Here is a 19,120-nt window from a genome sequence, read left to right on the forward strand (position 1 = left end):
CAGGTTTCGAGGTAAGTAGAAATATGTAAAAATATTACCGCATAGATAGTAGCCCCTAATGCTCTGTTTGGCGTTCGGAAAGAAAAGCCGAATAGAGGATCTATTAAATATCGCAGGAGTCTAACTAAAAAGGAGTCAATATACGTATGTAGGCTCGCTGCTGGCCACCGCCGCACTGACTGCGGAGGTGGATGCCCTGAAGCAGGGCCTCGAGCGGACCGAGCAAGAGCTCGGCCTTGCCAAACAGCAGCTCGAGGAGGAAGAAGGTAAGAGATACCTTATAGAAAAAATGCCTATAAGAAGACGCAATTGCAAAAAATGACAGGAGTATATTGCTTATTGTAGGGGCCACAACTGAGGTGGCGACCCTCAAGAAGGCGCTATCCGAGGCCAAGAAGAGAGCGGCCACGGAGTGCACCGAGCGGGAGAAATTTGAGGCGCAGGTCGGCGAGGTGCAGCAAGAGCTTCAGGCCCTCATGAAAAAACATGAGAATTTGGAGCTCGACTCGAAGACACGAGAGTCTGAGCTTGCAGCGGCCCTTAAAACTGCCAAATCTGCCAAGGCCGAAGCCCAGAAGGCCCTCCGGGAATTAGATCCGGTGAAAAAGATAGCGGCGGGTAAGGCATTCTCTATGCAAAGCCGATATATAAAAGTAAACTACTTGTTACTTACCCGAATCCGGAGCTCTCCAGGGGCATTCGCAGATCTTCCCCATAGCGTATCCGATGCTGCCGCATTCTACCGAGCCGAGGAAGGCAGCTTGACGGAGAAGGTGTTCTGGTCTCATTACGCTGAGGCCGGACACCCTGTGCCCTTGAGCGACTAGCTGAAGCAACTGGTCGAGCTCCACAAGGCGACCGAACATGCCCTGAAGGGCTTCATAGTTTGGCTGTGGCCTGGAGAGGCCCTGCCTGGGAGCTACTTCGGACTGGTGCAGCGGCTGGTGGAGGCTTGTCCAAGGCTCGAGGTCATCAAGCGCTCCGTCTGCATCGAAGGTGCCCGTAGGGCCCTTGCCCATGCAAAGGTGCACTAGGGTAAGCTGGACGGTGAGAAGCTTGTGAGGGACGGGCTGCCGCCGGGCAAGGAGCATCGCAAGCCCGAGAACTATTACAAGGATGTTCTGGCCGGTGCCCGCCTTATGGCGGATGAATGCACCAAGGATGTAATTTTTGAATGAACTCGCTCGTGTTATCCTGTGCGCTGAAAACTTGTTCATATGCGCTAAGCAATGCTTGAATTTAAAATATTACTTTCTGTGTGGCCGTTTATCAAAAAATTGAGAGATGGCCAGTCGTCGGCTTCTGCCCCCATGCCACTAGTGCTGAGGTGTTCGGGATAAACCTGAGCGCTCTTTTTCCCATGATTGGGTCCGTCAAGGGAGGCGCTCAGCACAACGAACAAGGCAATCGGACTATAATGCTTGAACACTCTCACTTAGCCATTGAACTCTATAATTTTAAATTTCGGCGAAGCCCCTAGTATTCGGAAGACCGAGTTCGGGGCGCTATCCATGCCTTGGCCGGACAAAGACGGTTCCCCGCTCAAAGCGGCATAAGTCTTTAAGGACTCGAAAAACCTCTCGAACAGCGACAGGTCTCTTGCCTCATCATGACAGTCAGTTTTAGCTTTCTCTACTGAGGTGCTCAGCCCAGCTCAACCGGGGCACAATCGCAGTAGTTCTCCTAGTGCTACCTTAGCCGATATAGCAGAACGTAAGGCACCAAAACATAGGAGCCACGCAAACCCAACTATTGACCCAAATCATGATTCGGAGCCGATGCATATAGTGCTATAAGTTCGGGGTGCCGCACTTGTGAAAGTGTACGGACTTCTCACGCCATATTGATGGGTACTGAAGCCCCTGGCGTATTTTTGCCATACCGCAGTGTACGGATGCAACATGTTATTGATAAACATATATATAAAAAGAGGATAATTCAAAAAATAGACAAAAAGCTATGCATTTCTTATAGAAAGGCTGCTATGAAAGCGGAACGTTACAAATAGTGCAATAAGCAAAAGAAATTGGACTATTTAACATGTCCTGGCCAGGGGCAGGCCGCGGAATTGTATTAAAAAACAGGTATACTGCTCGCAATAGAGACCACCTGGGAGTTCCATAATGCGGCGTGGCTTGTCTGCTTTCCTGGATCTTGCATCGTTTGTGCGGCAGTTGAATTGCCGAACGGGCCATCCGAAGTATGGAGTCCTGAGAGTAAGAGAAAAAAAGAAAAAAAAGGAATCCGGCAGCCCCTGGTGTGGTTTAAACCATATTTCGGGCGTGCCATGATAGTTCCCCTTCCCCTGTGTCCATGGTATTTCAAGAGCGTAGTTATGTACGTGAAGCACTGGTTTGGCTATATCACGAGGGCTAGGGTTGGGGCCGCATTGCTACGCTAGCTCAGAACGTGCCACACGGTCTTGTTGTAGGGTACTCAGGGCGCGCTTGACAGTGTCCGGCTTTTTGAAGGCCGAACTGGAGAACTGCCTAGAGAAGCTGCCTTGTACTTCTGTTGTGAGCGCTGCCGTGTGCTCCTCCGTTCGGAGGGAGCGTTTAGTGTTCTGATTGACCGTGATTACTCCTCTAGGGCCTGGCATCTTGAGCTTGAGGTATGCATAGTGGGGTACCGCGTTGAATTTTGCGAATGCGGTTTGCCCGAGCAATGCGTGATAGCCACTGCGGAACGAGACTATGTCGAAGATTAACTCCTCGCTTCGGAAGTTATTCGGAGATCCGAAGACCACTTCCAGTGTGACTAAGCCTGTACAGTTGGCTTCTACACCTAGTATGACGCCTTTAAAGGTCGTTTTGGTGGGCTTGATCCTCGAGGGATCAATGGCCATTTTTCGCACTGTATCCTGGTAAAGCAGGTTCAGGCTGCTGCCGCCGTCCATGACGACTCTTGTGAGATGAAATCCGTAAATGATTGGGTCTAGAACCAATGCGGCGAAGCCGCCGTGGCGGATGCTAGTGGGGTGGTCCCTTCGATCAAAGGTGATCGGGCAGGAGGACCATGGGTTGAACTTTGGGGCGACTGGCTCTATCGCATATACGTCCCATAACGCACGCTTCCACTCCCTCTTGGGGATGTGGGTTGCGTATATCATGTTCACCGTCCGCACTTGCAGGGGAAATCCCTTCTGCCCACTGTTGTTCGGCGACCTGGGCTCCTCCTCGTCGTCGCTATGCAGCCCCTTGTCTTTGTTTTCGGCTCTTAACTTGCCTTCCTGCTTAAACACCCAACAGTCCCTGTTTGTGTGATTGGCTGGCTTTTCAGGGGTGCCATGTATCTGGCACAAGCGGTCGAGTATTCGGTCCAAACTGGACGGGCCCTGAGTATTTCTTTTGAATGGCTTTTTCCGTTGACCAGATTTGTAGCCTCGAAATCCGGCATTAACTGCCGTATCCTCGTTGCTGTAGTTGTTAACGCGGCGCTTTTGTTTGTTCCGACGCAACTTGTCGCTTTTGTCCTTGGTATTTGAATTACCAGGGTTCTTGGTTAAATTGTTGCTACGAGCTAGCCAGTTGTCTTCTCCCGCGCAAAAGCGGGTCATGAGTGTCATGAGGGCTGCCATAGATTTCGGCTTTTCCTGTCCCAGGTGCCGGGCAAGCCACTCGTCACGGATATTATGCTTGAAGGCCGCTAAGGCCTCTGTTTCCGGACAGTCGACTATCTGTTTTTTCTTTGTTAGGATCCGTGTCCGGAATTGCCTGGCCGATTCGTCTGGCTGCTGAATTATGTGGCTTAGGTCATCGGCGTCCGGTGGTCGCACATAAGTGCCATGGAAGTTGTCAAGGAATGCGGCTTCTAGGTCCTCCCAAGAACCGATAGACTCTGCTGGCAAGCTGTTAAGCCAATGCCGGGCCGGTCCCTTAAGTTTGAGTGGGAGGTATTTGATGGCGTGTAGATCATCACCGCGGCCCATGTGGATATGAAGGAGATAATCCTTGATCCATACCGCAGGATCTGTTGTGCCATCGTACGATTCGATGTTTACGGGTTTGAAGCCCTCAGGGATTTTATGATCCATTACTTCATCTGTGAAGCATAGTGTGTGTGCGGCTCCTCTGTATTGGGCTATATCACGACGCAGCTTGAAGGAGCTTTGTCTGTTGAGTTCGGCCCGGCCGGATTTACTGCATCCGGAGTGACGATCACCGTCACGTGCCGTGGGGCGCCTGCGCGATCCGTAGATCGATCTTGTTTGCCTTGCCTTCTCCTCCAGTATGTCGCGCAGGTCGGGTGCATTTTCCCGTGCCTTAGTATGCTTGACGCGGCGTCGGGGCATGGCTTGAGCGGATGGCCAAGAGGCCTCTCTGTCGCGGCCACGAGGTGGCCGGTCGGCCATGTCATGCGCTGGTGATGTAGGTGCTTCCTCCTCTAGTCGGGGTAGCAGCCTGCGCTTTGGGTAACTCTTGGAGGGGCGTTCGAGTTCATACTCTTTGGCCGCAAGGACTTCAGTCCATCTGTCAGCTAGCAAATCCCGATCAGCTCTAAGCTGTTGCTGCTTTTTCTTGAGGCTGCTTGTTGTGGCCATAAGCCTGCGTTTAAAATGCTCTTGTTCAGTGAGATCCTCTAGCACGACGAACTCGTCATCGTCGAGGCTTGCCTCATCTTCGGAGGGAGGCGTATAATTATCGTCCTCAGCCTCTTAGTCCGCCGCCCTCTCGTGAGGGCTGGCTTCTCTGTCCTCCTATGCTGAATCTTGCTGGAGGGGGTGTTCTTCGGCGCTATCCGGAGTAGTATTATCTCCCGTGCCGGAATCACCATTTTTGCTTTGGCGGTATTTAGAGCGGCGCCGCTGACGCCGGCGCTTGGGTTGTTTCTTAGAGGTATCGTCCCCCGCTGTTCCATCGCCATCTCCATCCTTTGGAGTGTCCACCATATATATGTCATATGACGAGGTGGCGTTCCACCGCCCTACAGGTGATGGTTCTTGTTCGTCTCCTGCATCGTCGTCCATGCCGTCGATGTCTTCGGATTAGAAGTCAAGCATGTCAGTTAAGTCGTCGACAGTGGCTACCAAGTGGGTGGTGGGTGGGTTTTGAATTTCTTCATCGTCCGTATCCCAACCTTGCTGACCGTAGTCCAGCAAGGACTTTAGAGAATTCAGGATGTCGTCGAAGGGCGAGTGCTGAAAGATGTCCGCGGCGGTGAACTCCATTATTGGCGCCCAATCGGATTCGATCGGCAGGGGCGCGGGGGGCTCGGAGTTCGGAGAGGAATCCGGCTCCTCGGAGTCACGGGCCATGCGGAGTGCGGGGCTGGAGTTCGGCTCGATCGCCTATGAGATCGCAGACCCTGAGGCAGCGTCCAACCGCTGATCCTTGATCGGCGCAGTAGGCTCCGAATTAATGGTCGGAACCGATGCGTGTGCGGCCTCCAAGGCATTGTTCGGTGGCAGAGCTATATCATGCCCATCGAGACAGTGCGGCGCGCTTGGCTGTGGCTCGAATCCGTCGAAGATCAAGTCCCCGCGGATGTCAGCCGTGTAGTTTAGGCTTCCAAACCTTACCTGATGGCCAGGGGCATAGCTTTCGATCTGCTCAAGGTGGCCAAGCGAATTGGCCCGCAGTGCGAAGCCGTCGAAGACGAAGATCTGTCCGGGGAGAAAAGTCTCACCTTGGACTGCATTGCTGTTGATGATCGAAGGAGCCATCGGGCCTGAAAACGACGACACAGAGGAACTCTCAATGAAAGCACCAATGTCGGTGTCAAAACCGGCGGATCTCGGGTAGGGGGTCCCGAACTGTGCGTCTAGGCCGGATGGTAACAGGAGGCAAGGAACACGATGTTTTACCCAGGTTCGGGCCCTCTTGATGGAGGTAAAACCCTACGTCCTGCTTGATTAATATTGATGATATGGGTAGTACAAGAGTAGATCTACCACGAGATCAAGGAGGCTAAACCCCAGAAGCTAGCCTATTGTATGATTGTTGTATGATGAAGTTGTCCAACGGACTAAAACCTTCCAGTTTATATAGACATCGGAGAGGGTTAGGGTTACACAAAGTCAGTTACAATGGTAGGAGATCTTGAATATCCGCATCGCCAAGCTTGCCTTCCACACCAAGGAAAGTCCCATCCGGACACGGGACGAAGTCTTCAATCTTGTATCTTCATAGTCCTGGAGTCCGGCTAAAGGTATAGTCCGGCTACCCGAACACCCCCTAGTACAGGACTCCCTCAGACCAACTTAGGCCAAAAGCCTAAGCTTGGGGGAGTACGTATTTCTCACCAACATTACATTCATGTTCACACACTCATGCTAGTTGTTGGTGCTCATACTTTTTAATTGTATCATCCATGATAGTTTATTTCCTTTTTAGCTTTCTTCTTGTGTGCCTTAATAAACCTTGTGTCGAATCAATAAATTTGGGTTGAATAATCTACCCTCCAAAACTGTTGCGATCCCCAATACATCTGAGTTATCATGGAGCTGTCAGTTGGTGCAGTTTGAAGCAGAGCGTCGTGGCAGGATCTACATGTGAAGCGGAGTACATGGCTTCTTCTGAAGAAGAAAACAAAGGAGTCTGGATGAAGGAGTTCATATCTGATCTAGATGTAATACCTAGTGCATCGGGTCCAATGAAAATCTTTTGTGACAATACTGGTGCAATTGTCTTGGCAAAGGAATCCATATTTCACAGGAGAACCAAGCACATCAAGATACGCTTCAATTCCATCAACGATCAAGTCAAGGAGGGAGACATAGAGATTTGCAAGATACATACAGATCTGAATGTTGGAGACCCATTGACTAAGCCTCTCTCACGAGCAAAACATGATCAGCACCAAGACTCCATGGGTGTTAGAATCATTACAATGTAATCCAGATTATAGACTCTAGTGCACGTGGGACACTGAAGGAAATATGCCCTAGAGGCAATAATAAAGTTGTTATTTAATATTTCCTTATATCATGATAAATGTTTATTATTCATGCTAGAATTGTATTAACCGGAAACTTAGTACATGTGCGAATACATAGACAAACAAAGTGTCACTAGTATTGTCGGTGTCAAAGCCGGCGGATCTCGGGTAGGGGGTCCCGAACTGTGCGTCTAAGGTCACTGGTAATAGGAGGCAAGTGACACAATGTTTTACCCAGGTTCGGGCCCTCTCTATGGAGGTAATACCCTACTTTCTGCTTGCTTTGATCTCAATGAATATGAGTATTACAAGAGTTTATCTACCACGAGATCGTAATTGCTAAACCCTAGAAGTCTAGCATGTCTGACTATCATTATGAGGATCTATGTCTACGGACCTAGCCCTCCTATTATATAGACACCGGAGGGATCTAGGGCTACATAAGGTCGGTTACAGAGAAAGGAATTTTCATATTCGGATGCCAAGCTTGCCTTCCACATCAAGGAGAGTCCCATCTGGACATGGGTAGAGTCTTCGGTCTTTGTATCTTCACAGGCCATCAGTTCGGCCCATGTCCAATAGGTCGGACGCCCGAGGACCCCTTAGTCCAGGACTCCCTCAGTTGCGCCTAAACCAGGCTTCAATGACGAGGTGTCTGGCGAGCAAATTGTGTCCGAATACTCCAACCGCAGAACGTGTCCGGGTATGCAACACAAGTACCACACACAACCACAGAAAATATAATATTACACGAGTCCAATCCGCTATCAACTTTTTGTAATGTGACATCACGTCTGCTTGGTCATCATTTCGAACCGTTTTCCGTCTGCCATTCCACATTTCGAGACACAGTTTTCAGAGGCACATCTTGTCGAAGCAGAGATCGTGTCCCCTTACGATAGTGAGATCTGTTAGATATGATAAGAACTGACCATGATCGGGGTCATGGCCGCATGCATCATGCGAGGGGTGCAGCCGCTACAGTATAGAGGCCACCCCATGTGGGACTTCAACGGGGAGGACGACGCCACCCGCTACGGCCCTAAGGGGCCGGATTCGGCTGCGGCTCTAGCAAAGACCTTGTCCGCTTTGTACAAGGGAGAAGAGGAGGATTTTCTCCACGTCGACCTGAAGGGTGGATTTTCTATGTACAATCCTCCAAGATGGGAAGTGGTCGCATCTTGCCCATCCGTTTTATATCCCCATCGTTAAATATTCAGTCTAGCGACTTCAACGCAGGAACTACGCCAGGCTGTTAAAGAAATAAACAGCCCTCCTCCACAACCCGAGGACCCAGGACGGTCCCTCGACCCGGCCTCTCAAGAGGATCCAGACGTATCCGTGGAGCTGATTGATGGAGTGTTCCACCAATTGAGCAAGGACAACGCCTTGGTGGCCATTTCGGCCGATTACCCAGGTCTAATCCCGGCCTCCCAGGTAACTGATATCAAAGTCCCAGTACCCCGAATAGGGGTCCGCCCTCTCGTGTTTTTAGTTTCCTGATTACAACCAAACTTTGCAGGGGAGGTTTCTGAGACGGGAGGCCGAACCTGCGGCGACAAGCCGACGAGGGGCCGCAGGGCCCCGTGGGCAGAAAAGAGGTGCAGTCCGGACCGAGCCGTCAGCGCAGAGGTATGGCGCGCCTCCTTATCCCAGGTGTTATACCTTTAAGGCATATTAACACTCGTGCTCTCTTCAGGACAAAGAGACCTCACCGGACTATATTCGGAGAGGCTGCCAATCGTGCCTCCACCAGCCAGGCTCCAAAGCCTAGTCCGGAGGCAGAGGCGGACACAAGGCGCGCACCGGACGCTCCTCCGACCACTACAAGAAATATGTCAACTTGTGACCTCCACTATTGGTCACTGAATGGTCACAAATTTCCATTTGTGACCTTTTTGTGACCAAAAACATAAGGTCATACGCTGGCCGTCATAAACTGACTATAGCGACCTTTCTTCTGGAACGGTCGAAGACGTTTATGACCAAAATATGTCTACTGTGGCGTTTTGGTCACTAGCAACCTCCCCAGGCCACGTAGGCATCCAGCGTGGCAATCTGACGTGGCACAAGATTCAGCCCGGTCCAATTTGATTTTCTACATGGGCCTAGCCCAACAATTTGGCCTTTTTAATGTATTTTTTCCTGTGCTTTTATTAGCTACATGGGTCTGGCCCAACAATTCAGCCTTATTGATTTCTTTGTGTGGCCCTTTTAACAGCATATTTTCTTTTTGATCATGTATTTTTCTGGGCCATTTCTTTGCTGTGCCTCTCATGTTTTTACCTGAAAATAATTGTCCAATATAACTTGGGCCTAGCCCAGTTCTGAAAAAGTTGATCCAATACAAAAGAAGTTATTATGCCATTGACATTACAACACATCACACCACAAGCTATCTTGGGCAACGTGCAATGTTATTATATTACAACCATTCATTCCAGCAATACATATCTAAGATATGTTTACATCCCAGGAATAGTAACTGCCAAACAAAACTATTCTACAACAAAGAAAATTAAAACAAAAATTTAGATGCTAAGACATAACAGAAGTTCCTATTATCCTCCTCCTTCCAACATTTGAAAACCTCATTCACCTGCAGTAGATCAATCATGAGTGAGAAACTATATAGCAGAAAAAAAATTTAAATGATGCAAAAATAACAATCATTACACATGGTTTTCGGGTACAAATTCATTATTCATTCCACATGGTATGGCAGGTACAGATTCATCAGCCATTAGAGTAGATAATAACATCACTCGCAACAATTAATACGGCTTGGATCAAGTCTCAAGCATAATAGAGTACAGATTAGTCCAGTTTATACTCCTCTTTTAGAGGTACAGATTATAGGTAATGGCAGCCGATGTCCAGGAGTATTTGCAAATGATACAACATCATGGAGTGGGATAACATGTTTAGCAGTACAGGTTATATAGTAAGCAAGCAAGCAATTTGGCAAGCTATGTTGCAAGATAATTGTTCTGTCGCTAACAATCACCATGTAAGAATGCTTTGTTGTACTAATACATGCACATCAAGCGAGAGTGGCGTTCTATTCTTACCACATAGGCACAAGTGAGATGATGCCCGATTCGCCCTGCTTCTCCACAAGACTCAACCAGAAGCACAAGAAAGTAGGCTGGTAACAAAATAACAAGCCACACATAAAACTGTTATGCCCTGGACAACTACAGAGAAGAAAGCAAAAGTAACCAGCATAGTAGAGGTGTGGTGATCAAGTATATAAACACTCCTAGCAGCTAATTATATAAGGGCATTGGTCATAATGAAGAGCAAAGTATTTTTATGGGGAGGAAAGGCTCCCAGCTTCACCACCCCCAGGATATGCATTCAAACAAGAATTTATTAGTGAAGAACAAAAAGAGCGGCTCCCCTGTTTTTTGCTGGAACTACAGCAGCCTAGCTTAGCTTCAAACAAGAATAACGAATTTGTAAGGCATGTATGTCTGCCATAACCAAGCAAGCAGATTCAGTAGCTACTTAAACAGTTTAATAGTTGGACTCCGGAGACAATTCTTAGTGCTTAAAATCATTCAGTTATCTGAATTAATAGTACAGAAAAGAATTGAAGATCTCAATGACAGTAGTAATTGGAGGGATAAATCAACACTTGTTCTATGGACAATAAGATGATTGGTGCCAGGCAGTGTGGGGTCTCATCAGTCACCAAGCTGAACATGAGTGTTTAAAATTGCCAACTAGGACTAACAAAAGTGCCAAACAGAGCTTTTCAGGCTACAACAGCAACATATTAAACTATCATGGACCTACCTAACTCTCAAAGCACTAATCCATCCCCAATTAATTCAGATAAAAAATCCCACATGGCTAAATGGGCATGCACCTCTGTAATTCTGTAGATAAACCTTGAGGGGCTCAATGTACTCCTGAAAGCCTAGCGTGGCCATCGGCCAGAGCAGGTCGTCGATGTTGATGGTCTTGCACTTCTCCCTCTGGCACTTGTCGCTCGCCCTACATTACAGACAAGACAAAACGGCGACAGGTCAGCACCAGACCACACTTGATTCAGGTAGGAAAAACAGAGTGTCAGCGGTCAACAGAGGCACTCACTCGCTGGCGATGAAGCAATGAACTTCGAGATGCACTCCCACACGGTCTCCTTGTCGTCCTTGGTGATCTTGCCGTTGGCCAGGATGGCCATCTTCATGATGCTCCTGATGTTGGCGATGGGCAGGAACCTGTCCTGCTCCCTGACGCCACCGAAGCCGCCGCCCGGCGGGCTCGCCGGCGCGTCCGACATCCGGTCGCCCTCCTGCAGCACACCAGCAACCCCGCCAGATCCATTAGTGCACCGGCGCACCAAACCCTAGACCCCGACTTCCGGAAGCGCGGGGAGAGAGGTGAGGGGAGAGGGATGCGTACCTTATATAGACAGGCGTGTAGAGGGAGAGGGAAGGTGGTGGAGGGGAATGGAGGTGCGGTGAGGGCGGCGAGCGACGTCCCCGTGCTCCGCGAGCCTCCGCGGTGCCTTTCTGGCCACCAGAGGAGCTGAGGGCCGAATCCGCTGCGGTTGGCTCGCCTGCCCAAGCCCCGTCTGTGGAGAGCGCCTGCTCGATCCAAATCGAGGTCCTGATTGGCGTGGGGTTGCCTGCGAATCTTGGGGGCGGCTCTGGGCATGGGCTCGATCTTGGGTCGGCCTCAACCTCATCTACGGCGAGGGTCGTCGATGGTGGCGGTGGCGGTGGGGTTGGGGGCGGCGGCAGATCGAGATGTGAGGGAAGGAGAAGGGGTTGGGGTTGGGGGCGTGGGCGCGGGGCGTGGGTGGGAGGGAGAAGGGGGCAGCAGCGGCTGGAGTGGGAGTGGAGTTAGGGCGGGATGAGCGCCGCGAGTGAGGCATCAGGGACGGCGTGGGGTCGGCGGGCGGAGGAAGAGCGGCGCGGGCAGCGGAGTGTGGTGGCGCGCGGGCGTGGGCGGCGGGATCTGAATCGAGGGCGAGAGGTAGGTGGCGGCTGCGAGTGGATCTGAATCGGGCGATAGAGGGGAGAGGAGTGGAGTTAGGGTTTGGGTTGGCCTGCTGAGAGGTGAGCGAGAGACGTTGGATTCGCCTAGTGTGGACGGTTTAGATCACATAGAGTGTGGTGATCCATGAGAAGGGTTCTGATTGGTTCGAGAATCTGTGATTTAAAATAATTTCCAAGTACTAAAGATAGAGCTATTTTGTGAAGCAACTATCAAAAATATTTTTCAAAAGGGCATTATACAAATTTTCACTCAAGTTAGACCACATTTTATGGACGGGCACCAATTTGTATGCATTTCTGATCTTTCTACCTATTTTAATCATTTTTCGAGTGTCCAAACTAATTTTTTTTGTGAAGGACCTATAATATATTTGTTGCAAAATTGGACCAAATCATTTTTTGAAATACTAGGCCATATTTAATGCACAATTGACCAAATTATTGGGTGTAAAAAGTTTTCATACACCTCTGATGAAAAAGACAAATTTTCGCCGATTCAGTTGGAAGCGGGTCAAATTTGAACTGCGGCTGACTCATAGTTTGTTGTTTATTTTTTACAAAAATCATTTCTAGGTACAAAAGTATCTATTTAATAATAGAAACACCAAAAAAATTCCAATATTCAACCACTAGCTAGGAACGGTCATTCCCGCCGTTTTGACCGCATTTTGAAACGGGCATAAAAAATTCAAAAAAATCAAAAAATTGGAAAACCTTCTCATTGTGTCATCATATGTGACCAAGTTACCAGGAAAAATAATAAAATTGTAATACGGCAATTCTTTTAAAAATTGTTCTCAGAAACGAGCTATCATCTCTAGAGATCAATGGCTTTCAAGCTAGATAATCAATATTATGGCCACATTCATTGCCTAGTTTGTTCAAATGATCTCATATTGTGCACAAGGGTGAATATTTAAATAGCAAACAATGTTGCCTAAGGAAATTTTCATTTTCTTTGGACAAAAAAGTCATTTTCCATTTTTCGAGTGCCCCAAATGAGGTTTTTTGTGAAGAACCTACCAAATAATTGTTGCAAAATTAGACCAAATCATTTTTATAAAATACTAGGCCATATTTAATGCACAATTGATCAAATTTTTGGGTGTAAATATTTTTGATCCACCTCTGATGAAAAAGACAAATTTCCGCCGTTTTAGTTGGAAGCGGGTCAAATTTGAACTGCAGCTGCCTTATAGTTTGCTATTTATTTTTTCCAAAAAACATTTCTAGGTACATAAGTATCAATTTAATCATAGAAACACCAAAAAAATTCCAAGATTCAACCACTATCTAGGAACGGTCATTCCCACCGTTTTGACCGCATTTTGAAACGGGCATAAAAAATTAAAAAAAAATCAAAAAATTGGAAAACCTTCGCATTGTGTCATTATATATGACCAACTTTCCGGGAAAAATAATAAACTCGTAATACAATAATTATTTTTAAAAAGTGTTCTCAGAAATGAGCTATCATGTGTGAAGATTCATGGCTTTCAAGCCAAATGATCAATCTTATGGCCACTTTCATGGCATAGTTTGTTCAAATGATCTCATATTGTGCACAAGGGTGCATATTGGAATGGCAAACAATGTTTCCTAAGGAAGTTTTCATTTTCGTTGGACGAAAAAGCCATTTTCCATTTTTCGAGTGCCCGAAACGAGGTTTTTTGTGAAGGAACTACCAAATAATTGTTGAAAAATTGGACCAAATCATTTTTATAAAATACTAGGCCATATTTAATGCACAATTGACAAAATGGTTGGGTGTAAAATTTTTTGATCCACCTCTCGTGAAAAAGACAAATTTCCGCCGATTCAGTTGGAAGCGGGTCAAATTTGAACTGCAGCTGCATCATAGTTTGCTATTTATTTTTTCCAAAAATCATTTCTAGTTACATAAGGACCTATTTAATCATAAATACATGGTTTGGTGGCAATACCTCGAGGTTTGGGCGGTGGCCGAGGGCCCCAACTCTAGAGCGCGTAAACTCGCATGCCCGTCGCGTGGTCACCGCGTGACCATAATGTTGCCATGTGTTCTGGGAGGCCTAGGCATGTCTAGTGGGTTGGGCACTCCCCAGGTTGGTGCTAGGAAGAAAATTACAACATAAGATTCTCACGAGGAGACCGATCGATGCTCAAACATGAATTAGCAGCCAAGTGTTTGATTAGTGGTACGGGAAATGCACATGGCTAGTGGGCGTGAGTTTTGGCTGAGGATGATCATCTACTAAGGAGAATGTCTTCACAAATTTTTAGCTCAAAAGGAGGATCCTAGGTGGTACTTGCTTTGCAAAGTACCACGCTGGAAAAAATATGAATGTTGAAGCTGGGCTCAAAATAATGAATGGATTGAGCTGAAATTTTGTGGAGGATGGTTATTTGGGCATAGGAAAGCATTGTAAAAAATTGCTACCATTTGGACATGCCAAAGTAGTACTTCCTTCACAATGCTCTTCTACGGACAGAAACTTGGGAAAACTAGTGAGAGAGATTGGATGAATGAAATGAGCTCAAAATTGGTGTAGGTAAGTTACTTAGGTATGGTCATGCGCTCGTAAATTTTCAGATCATTTGGGTAAGCCTAGCTAGTACTTACTTCACAAAGCTTCTCTCGAGGTAGAAACTTTGGAAATTTCCCGAGAAAGATTTACTAGGAAAATTGAGCTGAATATTATCATGTGGCAATGATTTGGGTATGGAAGAGTGCCCGAAAAGTTTGAGGGTAATAGGAGGGGTCTATATAACATTTGCTTTGCAACGTGCCAATTTGGCCATAAAATATATATTGAACCTGGTCTCACATAGATGATTTGACTGAGCTTCAATTTGGAGGAGGGTGATAATTTCGGCATATGAAGGAACTATATAAATTTCATGTCATTTAGAGATATAAAAAAGGTACTTCCTTCACAATGCTTCTAGGTGGACAAAAACTTCGGAAATTTGCCGAGGAAGATTTGCTAGGCAAATGGAGCTGAATTTTGTCATGCGGTAATGATTTGGATAGGAAAGAGTGCCCAAAAATTCCTAGGGCAATCAAGAATATATAAATAGCACTTCCTTCAGAAAGTGTTGTTGTGAACATAATAGGAAAATGAATATTGTTGAATTAGTTTTGAACTAGCCAAGCAAGGAGTTTTACATATTTGATGAAGATACGACCCAAAGAATTTATGAGGTTTTTTTGGGAATTTTGGGAATGATGGAAATATAGGTTGCTTCACAACCTAGGGCAAAAACTGCCACATGGACATGACACATAGGCAAAACTGATGAGATGGCGCCTAGTGATCACAACCACCACAATCTACAAGGCTATGACCATCTATATTGGTCATGATCAGCTAGAAATAAGGCAGCGGACTAGCACTGTCTGCTTTGTGAGCATTTCGTGTAAGGAAATTACGACCTTTCTGACCAAAATGGTCGCAATGGTTTAGGGTTTGGAGCCCCCTGAACAGCTTTTGACCAATTAGTCTAAAATGGTCATAGATTTATGACCAATTCTTCGAGGGTCACTACAGAAGGTCATAAGTTGACATATTTCTTCTAGTGGACGGAGGATGTGGACAGGTTGTCTGCCACCAACTCTGAGGTGGAGAGTGCCATGAACCACAGGCGTCGCCGGACAATTTTTCGCGACGCTTGTTTCTCCCAAGAGGCATCAAATGCCTTCAAGTCGGGAGATGCGTACCTCCGTGCCGCTCAAAATGGTCTAGCCAGAGCCACGGAGCAATATGTAAAAGACATACGGGTAAGAAATTTTTGGTAGTTATATATATACCAGTAGCCCCCGAGACTTGAAACGGTTAGAATAACTGATTTAAGGATCATATGTTATGCAGGTTCTTACAGAAAAGAATTCCCTACTGTCCCAGGAGCTAGAAGAGTGCAAAGCCCAACTTGAGGCCGCACTAGCCGCGGCAGGGGAGCCCAAGGAGACCCCCTCTAGTAATATACACTTCGAAAGATAAGTATTTTGCGAAGCGTGACATGGGTGCGAATCTGACAAATGAAATTGCAGATGGCGCCGGATTGAATCCGGAAAGGCAACACCTCCTACGCCAGCTGAAGGCTGGTGAGAAGGTGCTGACAAATGTGAGGCGGGAGAAGAACGATCTCCAAGATGCCAACACCAAGCTGGGCGTCGAGCTAAAAGATGTTCATGCCCAGCTGTCAGACTCCGTTAAGGAGAATCAATGGCTTCAGCGCGGCATATTTAGTAAGTTCTTGAACGAACCTTTGGAGAAAAAAAGTTCGGCGGGGAAGTCGACTAACAGAGTAATGTCTGTAGGTGTGGTAACAGGTCGTCCTACAGAGGAGATGCCCGGTTCTATGGGTGACCTTCTTCCCGAGCTCTCGCAACTGCTCGAGCGAGTTCGGAAGGCGATGCGAGGCGTTACCCATGCCCTATGGACATCCATCTCCGTGCCTGAAGGTCTTGGAGAGCTTGCGGAGAAGCTAAAGGGAGCACGGCGGCGCTTCTGATGGTGGAAGATATCGGCCTGCCGTCAAGGCGCTAGGGAGGCCTGGCCATGGTGAAGACGCGGTACACAAAGGCTGACCCCAACCACATGGCCGAGGTCGGTCCTGTGTTGCCCGATGGGAAGGAGATCCCTGTAAGCTGAGTATACGGCCAAGTAGAATTGGCCGCAAATATTCCCTGCACTACTGTAAATTAGACAGCCTGTTGGATGCTATTGAAGAGGAATACAATCAGTCAAAATGACTATGTAATTTAATTGACATTTATAATGCCTTCTAGCCAGATTGTAGATCGTTTGTCATGGCCGACCTTTTCGCTTCAGCCTCGGGACCTGACGGTCCGGAGTGTGTCCGAATTCCCATGCGGTTATATAAGAACCGGGGAATTCATGGAGACCAGGCATAGGGGTCATTAGTGCGTGAACAGACAAGTGCCCGACTAGTTATGTTATATTACATGGTTAGTAAGAAACATCTTCCGGGGAGAATAGTTCCGTTAGGGGTTCCTTTCCCTGGGAGGCATGCCCTAAAGTGCATGCCCATTCTGCAAAAAAGACGCAAAAAAAGCATATGGGGGCGCATAAATAAATAAGTAAAAAGATCATCTTTTAGGTCACCGACCGAATATTCCCTTAAGAACGCTAGCTTTCGGCTTCACCCAGTCTGAGGTACACATCCGGCTGATCCGGCAGTAACAATCGCAGAGGTGCTCCCTTTACCACCTAGCCGAATAATCGGGAACGTAGGGGTAAGCACAGGAGCCAGGCAACCCAGCTTGGCCAAAACATAAGTCATATCGATGCATATAATGGTGAAATAAAAGGTACATGCGGAAGTGTCACACATGTGTTTGGCATGAAGCCCGTATGAATAAGCTTCTGTTAAAAGAAGCCCCCAGGTTTAATGAGCGCGAATAGCACGTCATTTGATGAGCCTTTAAAGGCTATAAGAGAAAGGAAGGGGAGAAGGAGGGAAATGTAAGACAGACAGTATATAAAAAATGGACAGAGGAAGGAGACGACTATAGAGTCTGGCGGTAGGCATAGAATCTTCGGAGACGGGCTGCGTTCCATGGGTTCGGCTCGAGTCGGTTATCCGATGCATCTCGCAGGCGGTACGCTCCACCAGTCAGGGCTTGGTCAATTACGAAGGGACCTTCCCACTTGGGCTTGAGTTTGTCCTTTTTCTTGTCCGGCAGGCGTAGAACTAATTCGCCAACGTTGTAATTTTTGGCCCGTACTTCTCTGCTTTGGTATCTTCGAGCCTGCTGTTGATAGAACGCAGAACGGGCTTTTGCCACGTCATGCTCCTCCTCCAATGCGTCCAAACTGTCCTGCCGATCGAGTTCGGCTTCTCTTTCTTCGTACATGCACACTCGAGGTGAGTCATGAATTATGTCACAAGGCAGAATTGCCTTTGTGCCGTACACCATAAAGAATGGTGTGTATCCGGTGGTGTGATTCAGCGTGGTCCGCAGCCCCCAGAGTACGGAGTCGAGCTCCTCTACCTAGTGCGTGTTAGATTCCTTGAGGGACCGCACTAATATGGGTTTGATGCCGCTCATGATAAGACCATTTGCATGTTCGACCTGACCGTTAGTTTGTGGGTGATAGACGGAAGCATAATCGAGCTTGATGCTCATGTTTTTGCACCAGAGTTTTACCTCGTAGGCCATAAAGTTCGTGCCGTTATCAGTGATGATGCTGTGGGGGATGCCGTAGCGGTGTACAACCCCAGATATAAAGTCTATCACCAGTCCGGATTTGGCCGTCTTAACAGGCTTGGCTTCTATCCATTTGGTGAACTTATCCACCATGACCAGTAAGTATTTTTGCTTGTGGGTTCCGCCTTTAAGGGGTCCAACCATGTCAAGCCCCCAGACTGTGAAGGGCCAAGTGATGGGGATAGTTTGGAGGGCGGTGGGTGGCATATGGCTTTGGTTTGCAAAGAGCTGGAAACCGACGCATCGTTGTAATAGGTCCTGGGTGTCTGCCCAGGCCGTCGGCCAATAAAAGCATGTGCGGAAGGCCTTGCTTACAAGGGACCGAGATGCAGCGTGATGACCGCTGAGTCCGGCATGAATTTCAGCCAGGAGGTTCCGCCCTTCCTCTTCGGAGATGCACCTTTGAAGGACTCCGGTATTGCTTTTCTTATAAAGCTCTCCCTCGTGAACTTTGTAGGCTTTGGATCGCCGCACTATGCAGTGTGCCTCGTTTTGGTCCTTGGGGAGTTCCTGTCTAGTAAGGTAGGCGAGGAATGGTTCTGTCCACGGGGCGATGACGGCCATTATTACGTGGGCTAAAGGTGTTATTTCATTGGCAGAGCCTCCGATTGTGTCAGAATGTTTGGTGTCGGGAAGTGCGGTTGGGTCTGGGCTGTTATTGTTCGGCTCCCCTTCCCATACTACGGATGGCTTGAACAGCCTTTCCAAGAAGATGTTGGGGGGACTACATCGCGTTTTGCGCCGATGCGTGCCAGGACATCTGCCACCTGATTATTTTCCCGGCCTATATGGTGAAATTCAAGCCCTTCAAACCGAGCTGACTTTTTTAGGATGGCGTTGCGGTAAGCTGCCATTTTTGGATCCTTGGCATCGAAGTCTCCATTTATTTGGGATATTGCGAGGTTCGAGTCCCCGCGCACCTCTAGGCATTGAATGCCCATGGATACTGCCATCCGGTTAACTTTTGTATTTGTTTGAGGTCTTTTGGGATATCCAATTGTGACAGAGCTCGGATCTT

At 47.8% G+C, this 19,120-nt stretch overlaps 1 protein-coding gene across 1 annotated transcript; it reads right to left on the reverse strand.

Annotated features, from left to right (window-relative positions):
* Window positions 1–10,636: 10,636 nt before the first annotated feature.
* On the reverse strand, window positions 10,637–11,167 carry LOC119333896 (nuclear transcription factor Y subunit B-like). The gene is made up of 3 exons (XM_037606620.1): window positions 10,974–11,167; window positions 10,751–10,878; window positions 10,637–10,641 (listed from the first exon to the last, which is right to left on the reverse strand). The coding sequence occupies exons 1-3, from the start codon at window positions 11,165–11,167 to the stop codon at window positions 10,637–10,639; spliced, it is 327 nt and encodes a 108-aa protein (XP_037462517.1).
* Between the last annotated feature and the right edge of the window lie 7,953 nt (window positions 11,168–19,120).

The sequence above is a fragment of the Triticum dicoccoides genome, chromosome 7A (assembly GCF_002162155.2).
Source record: "Triticum dicoccoides isolate Atlit2015 ecotype Zavitan chromosome 7A, WEW_v2.0, whole genome shotgun sequence".
Lineage (NCBI taxonomy): Eukaryota > Viridiplantae > Streptophyta > Magnoliopsida > Poales > Poaceae > Triticum > Triticum dicoccoides.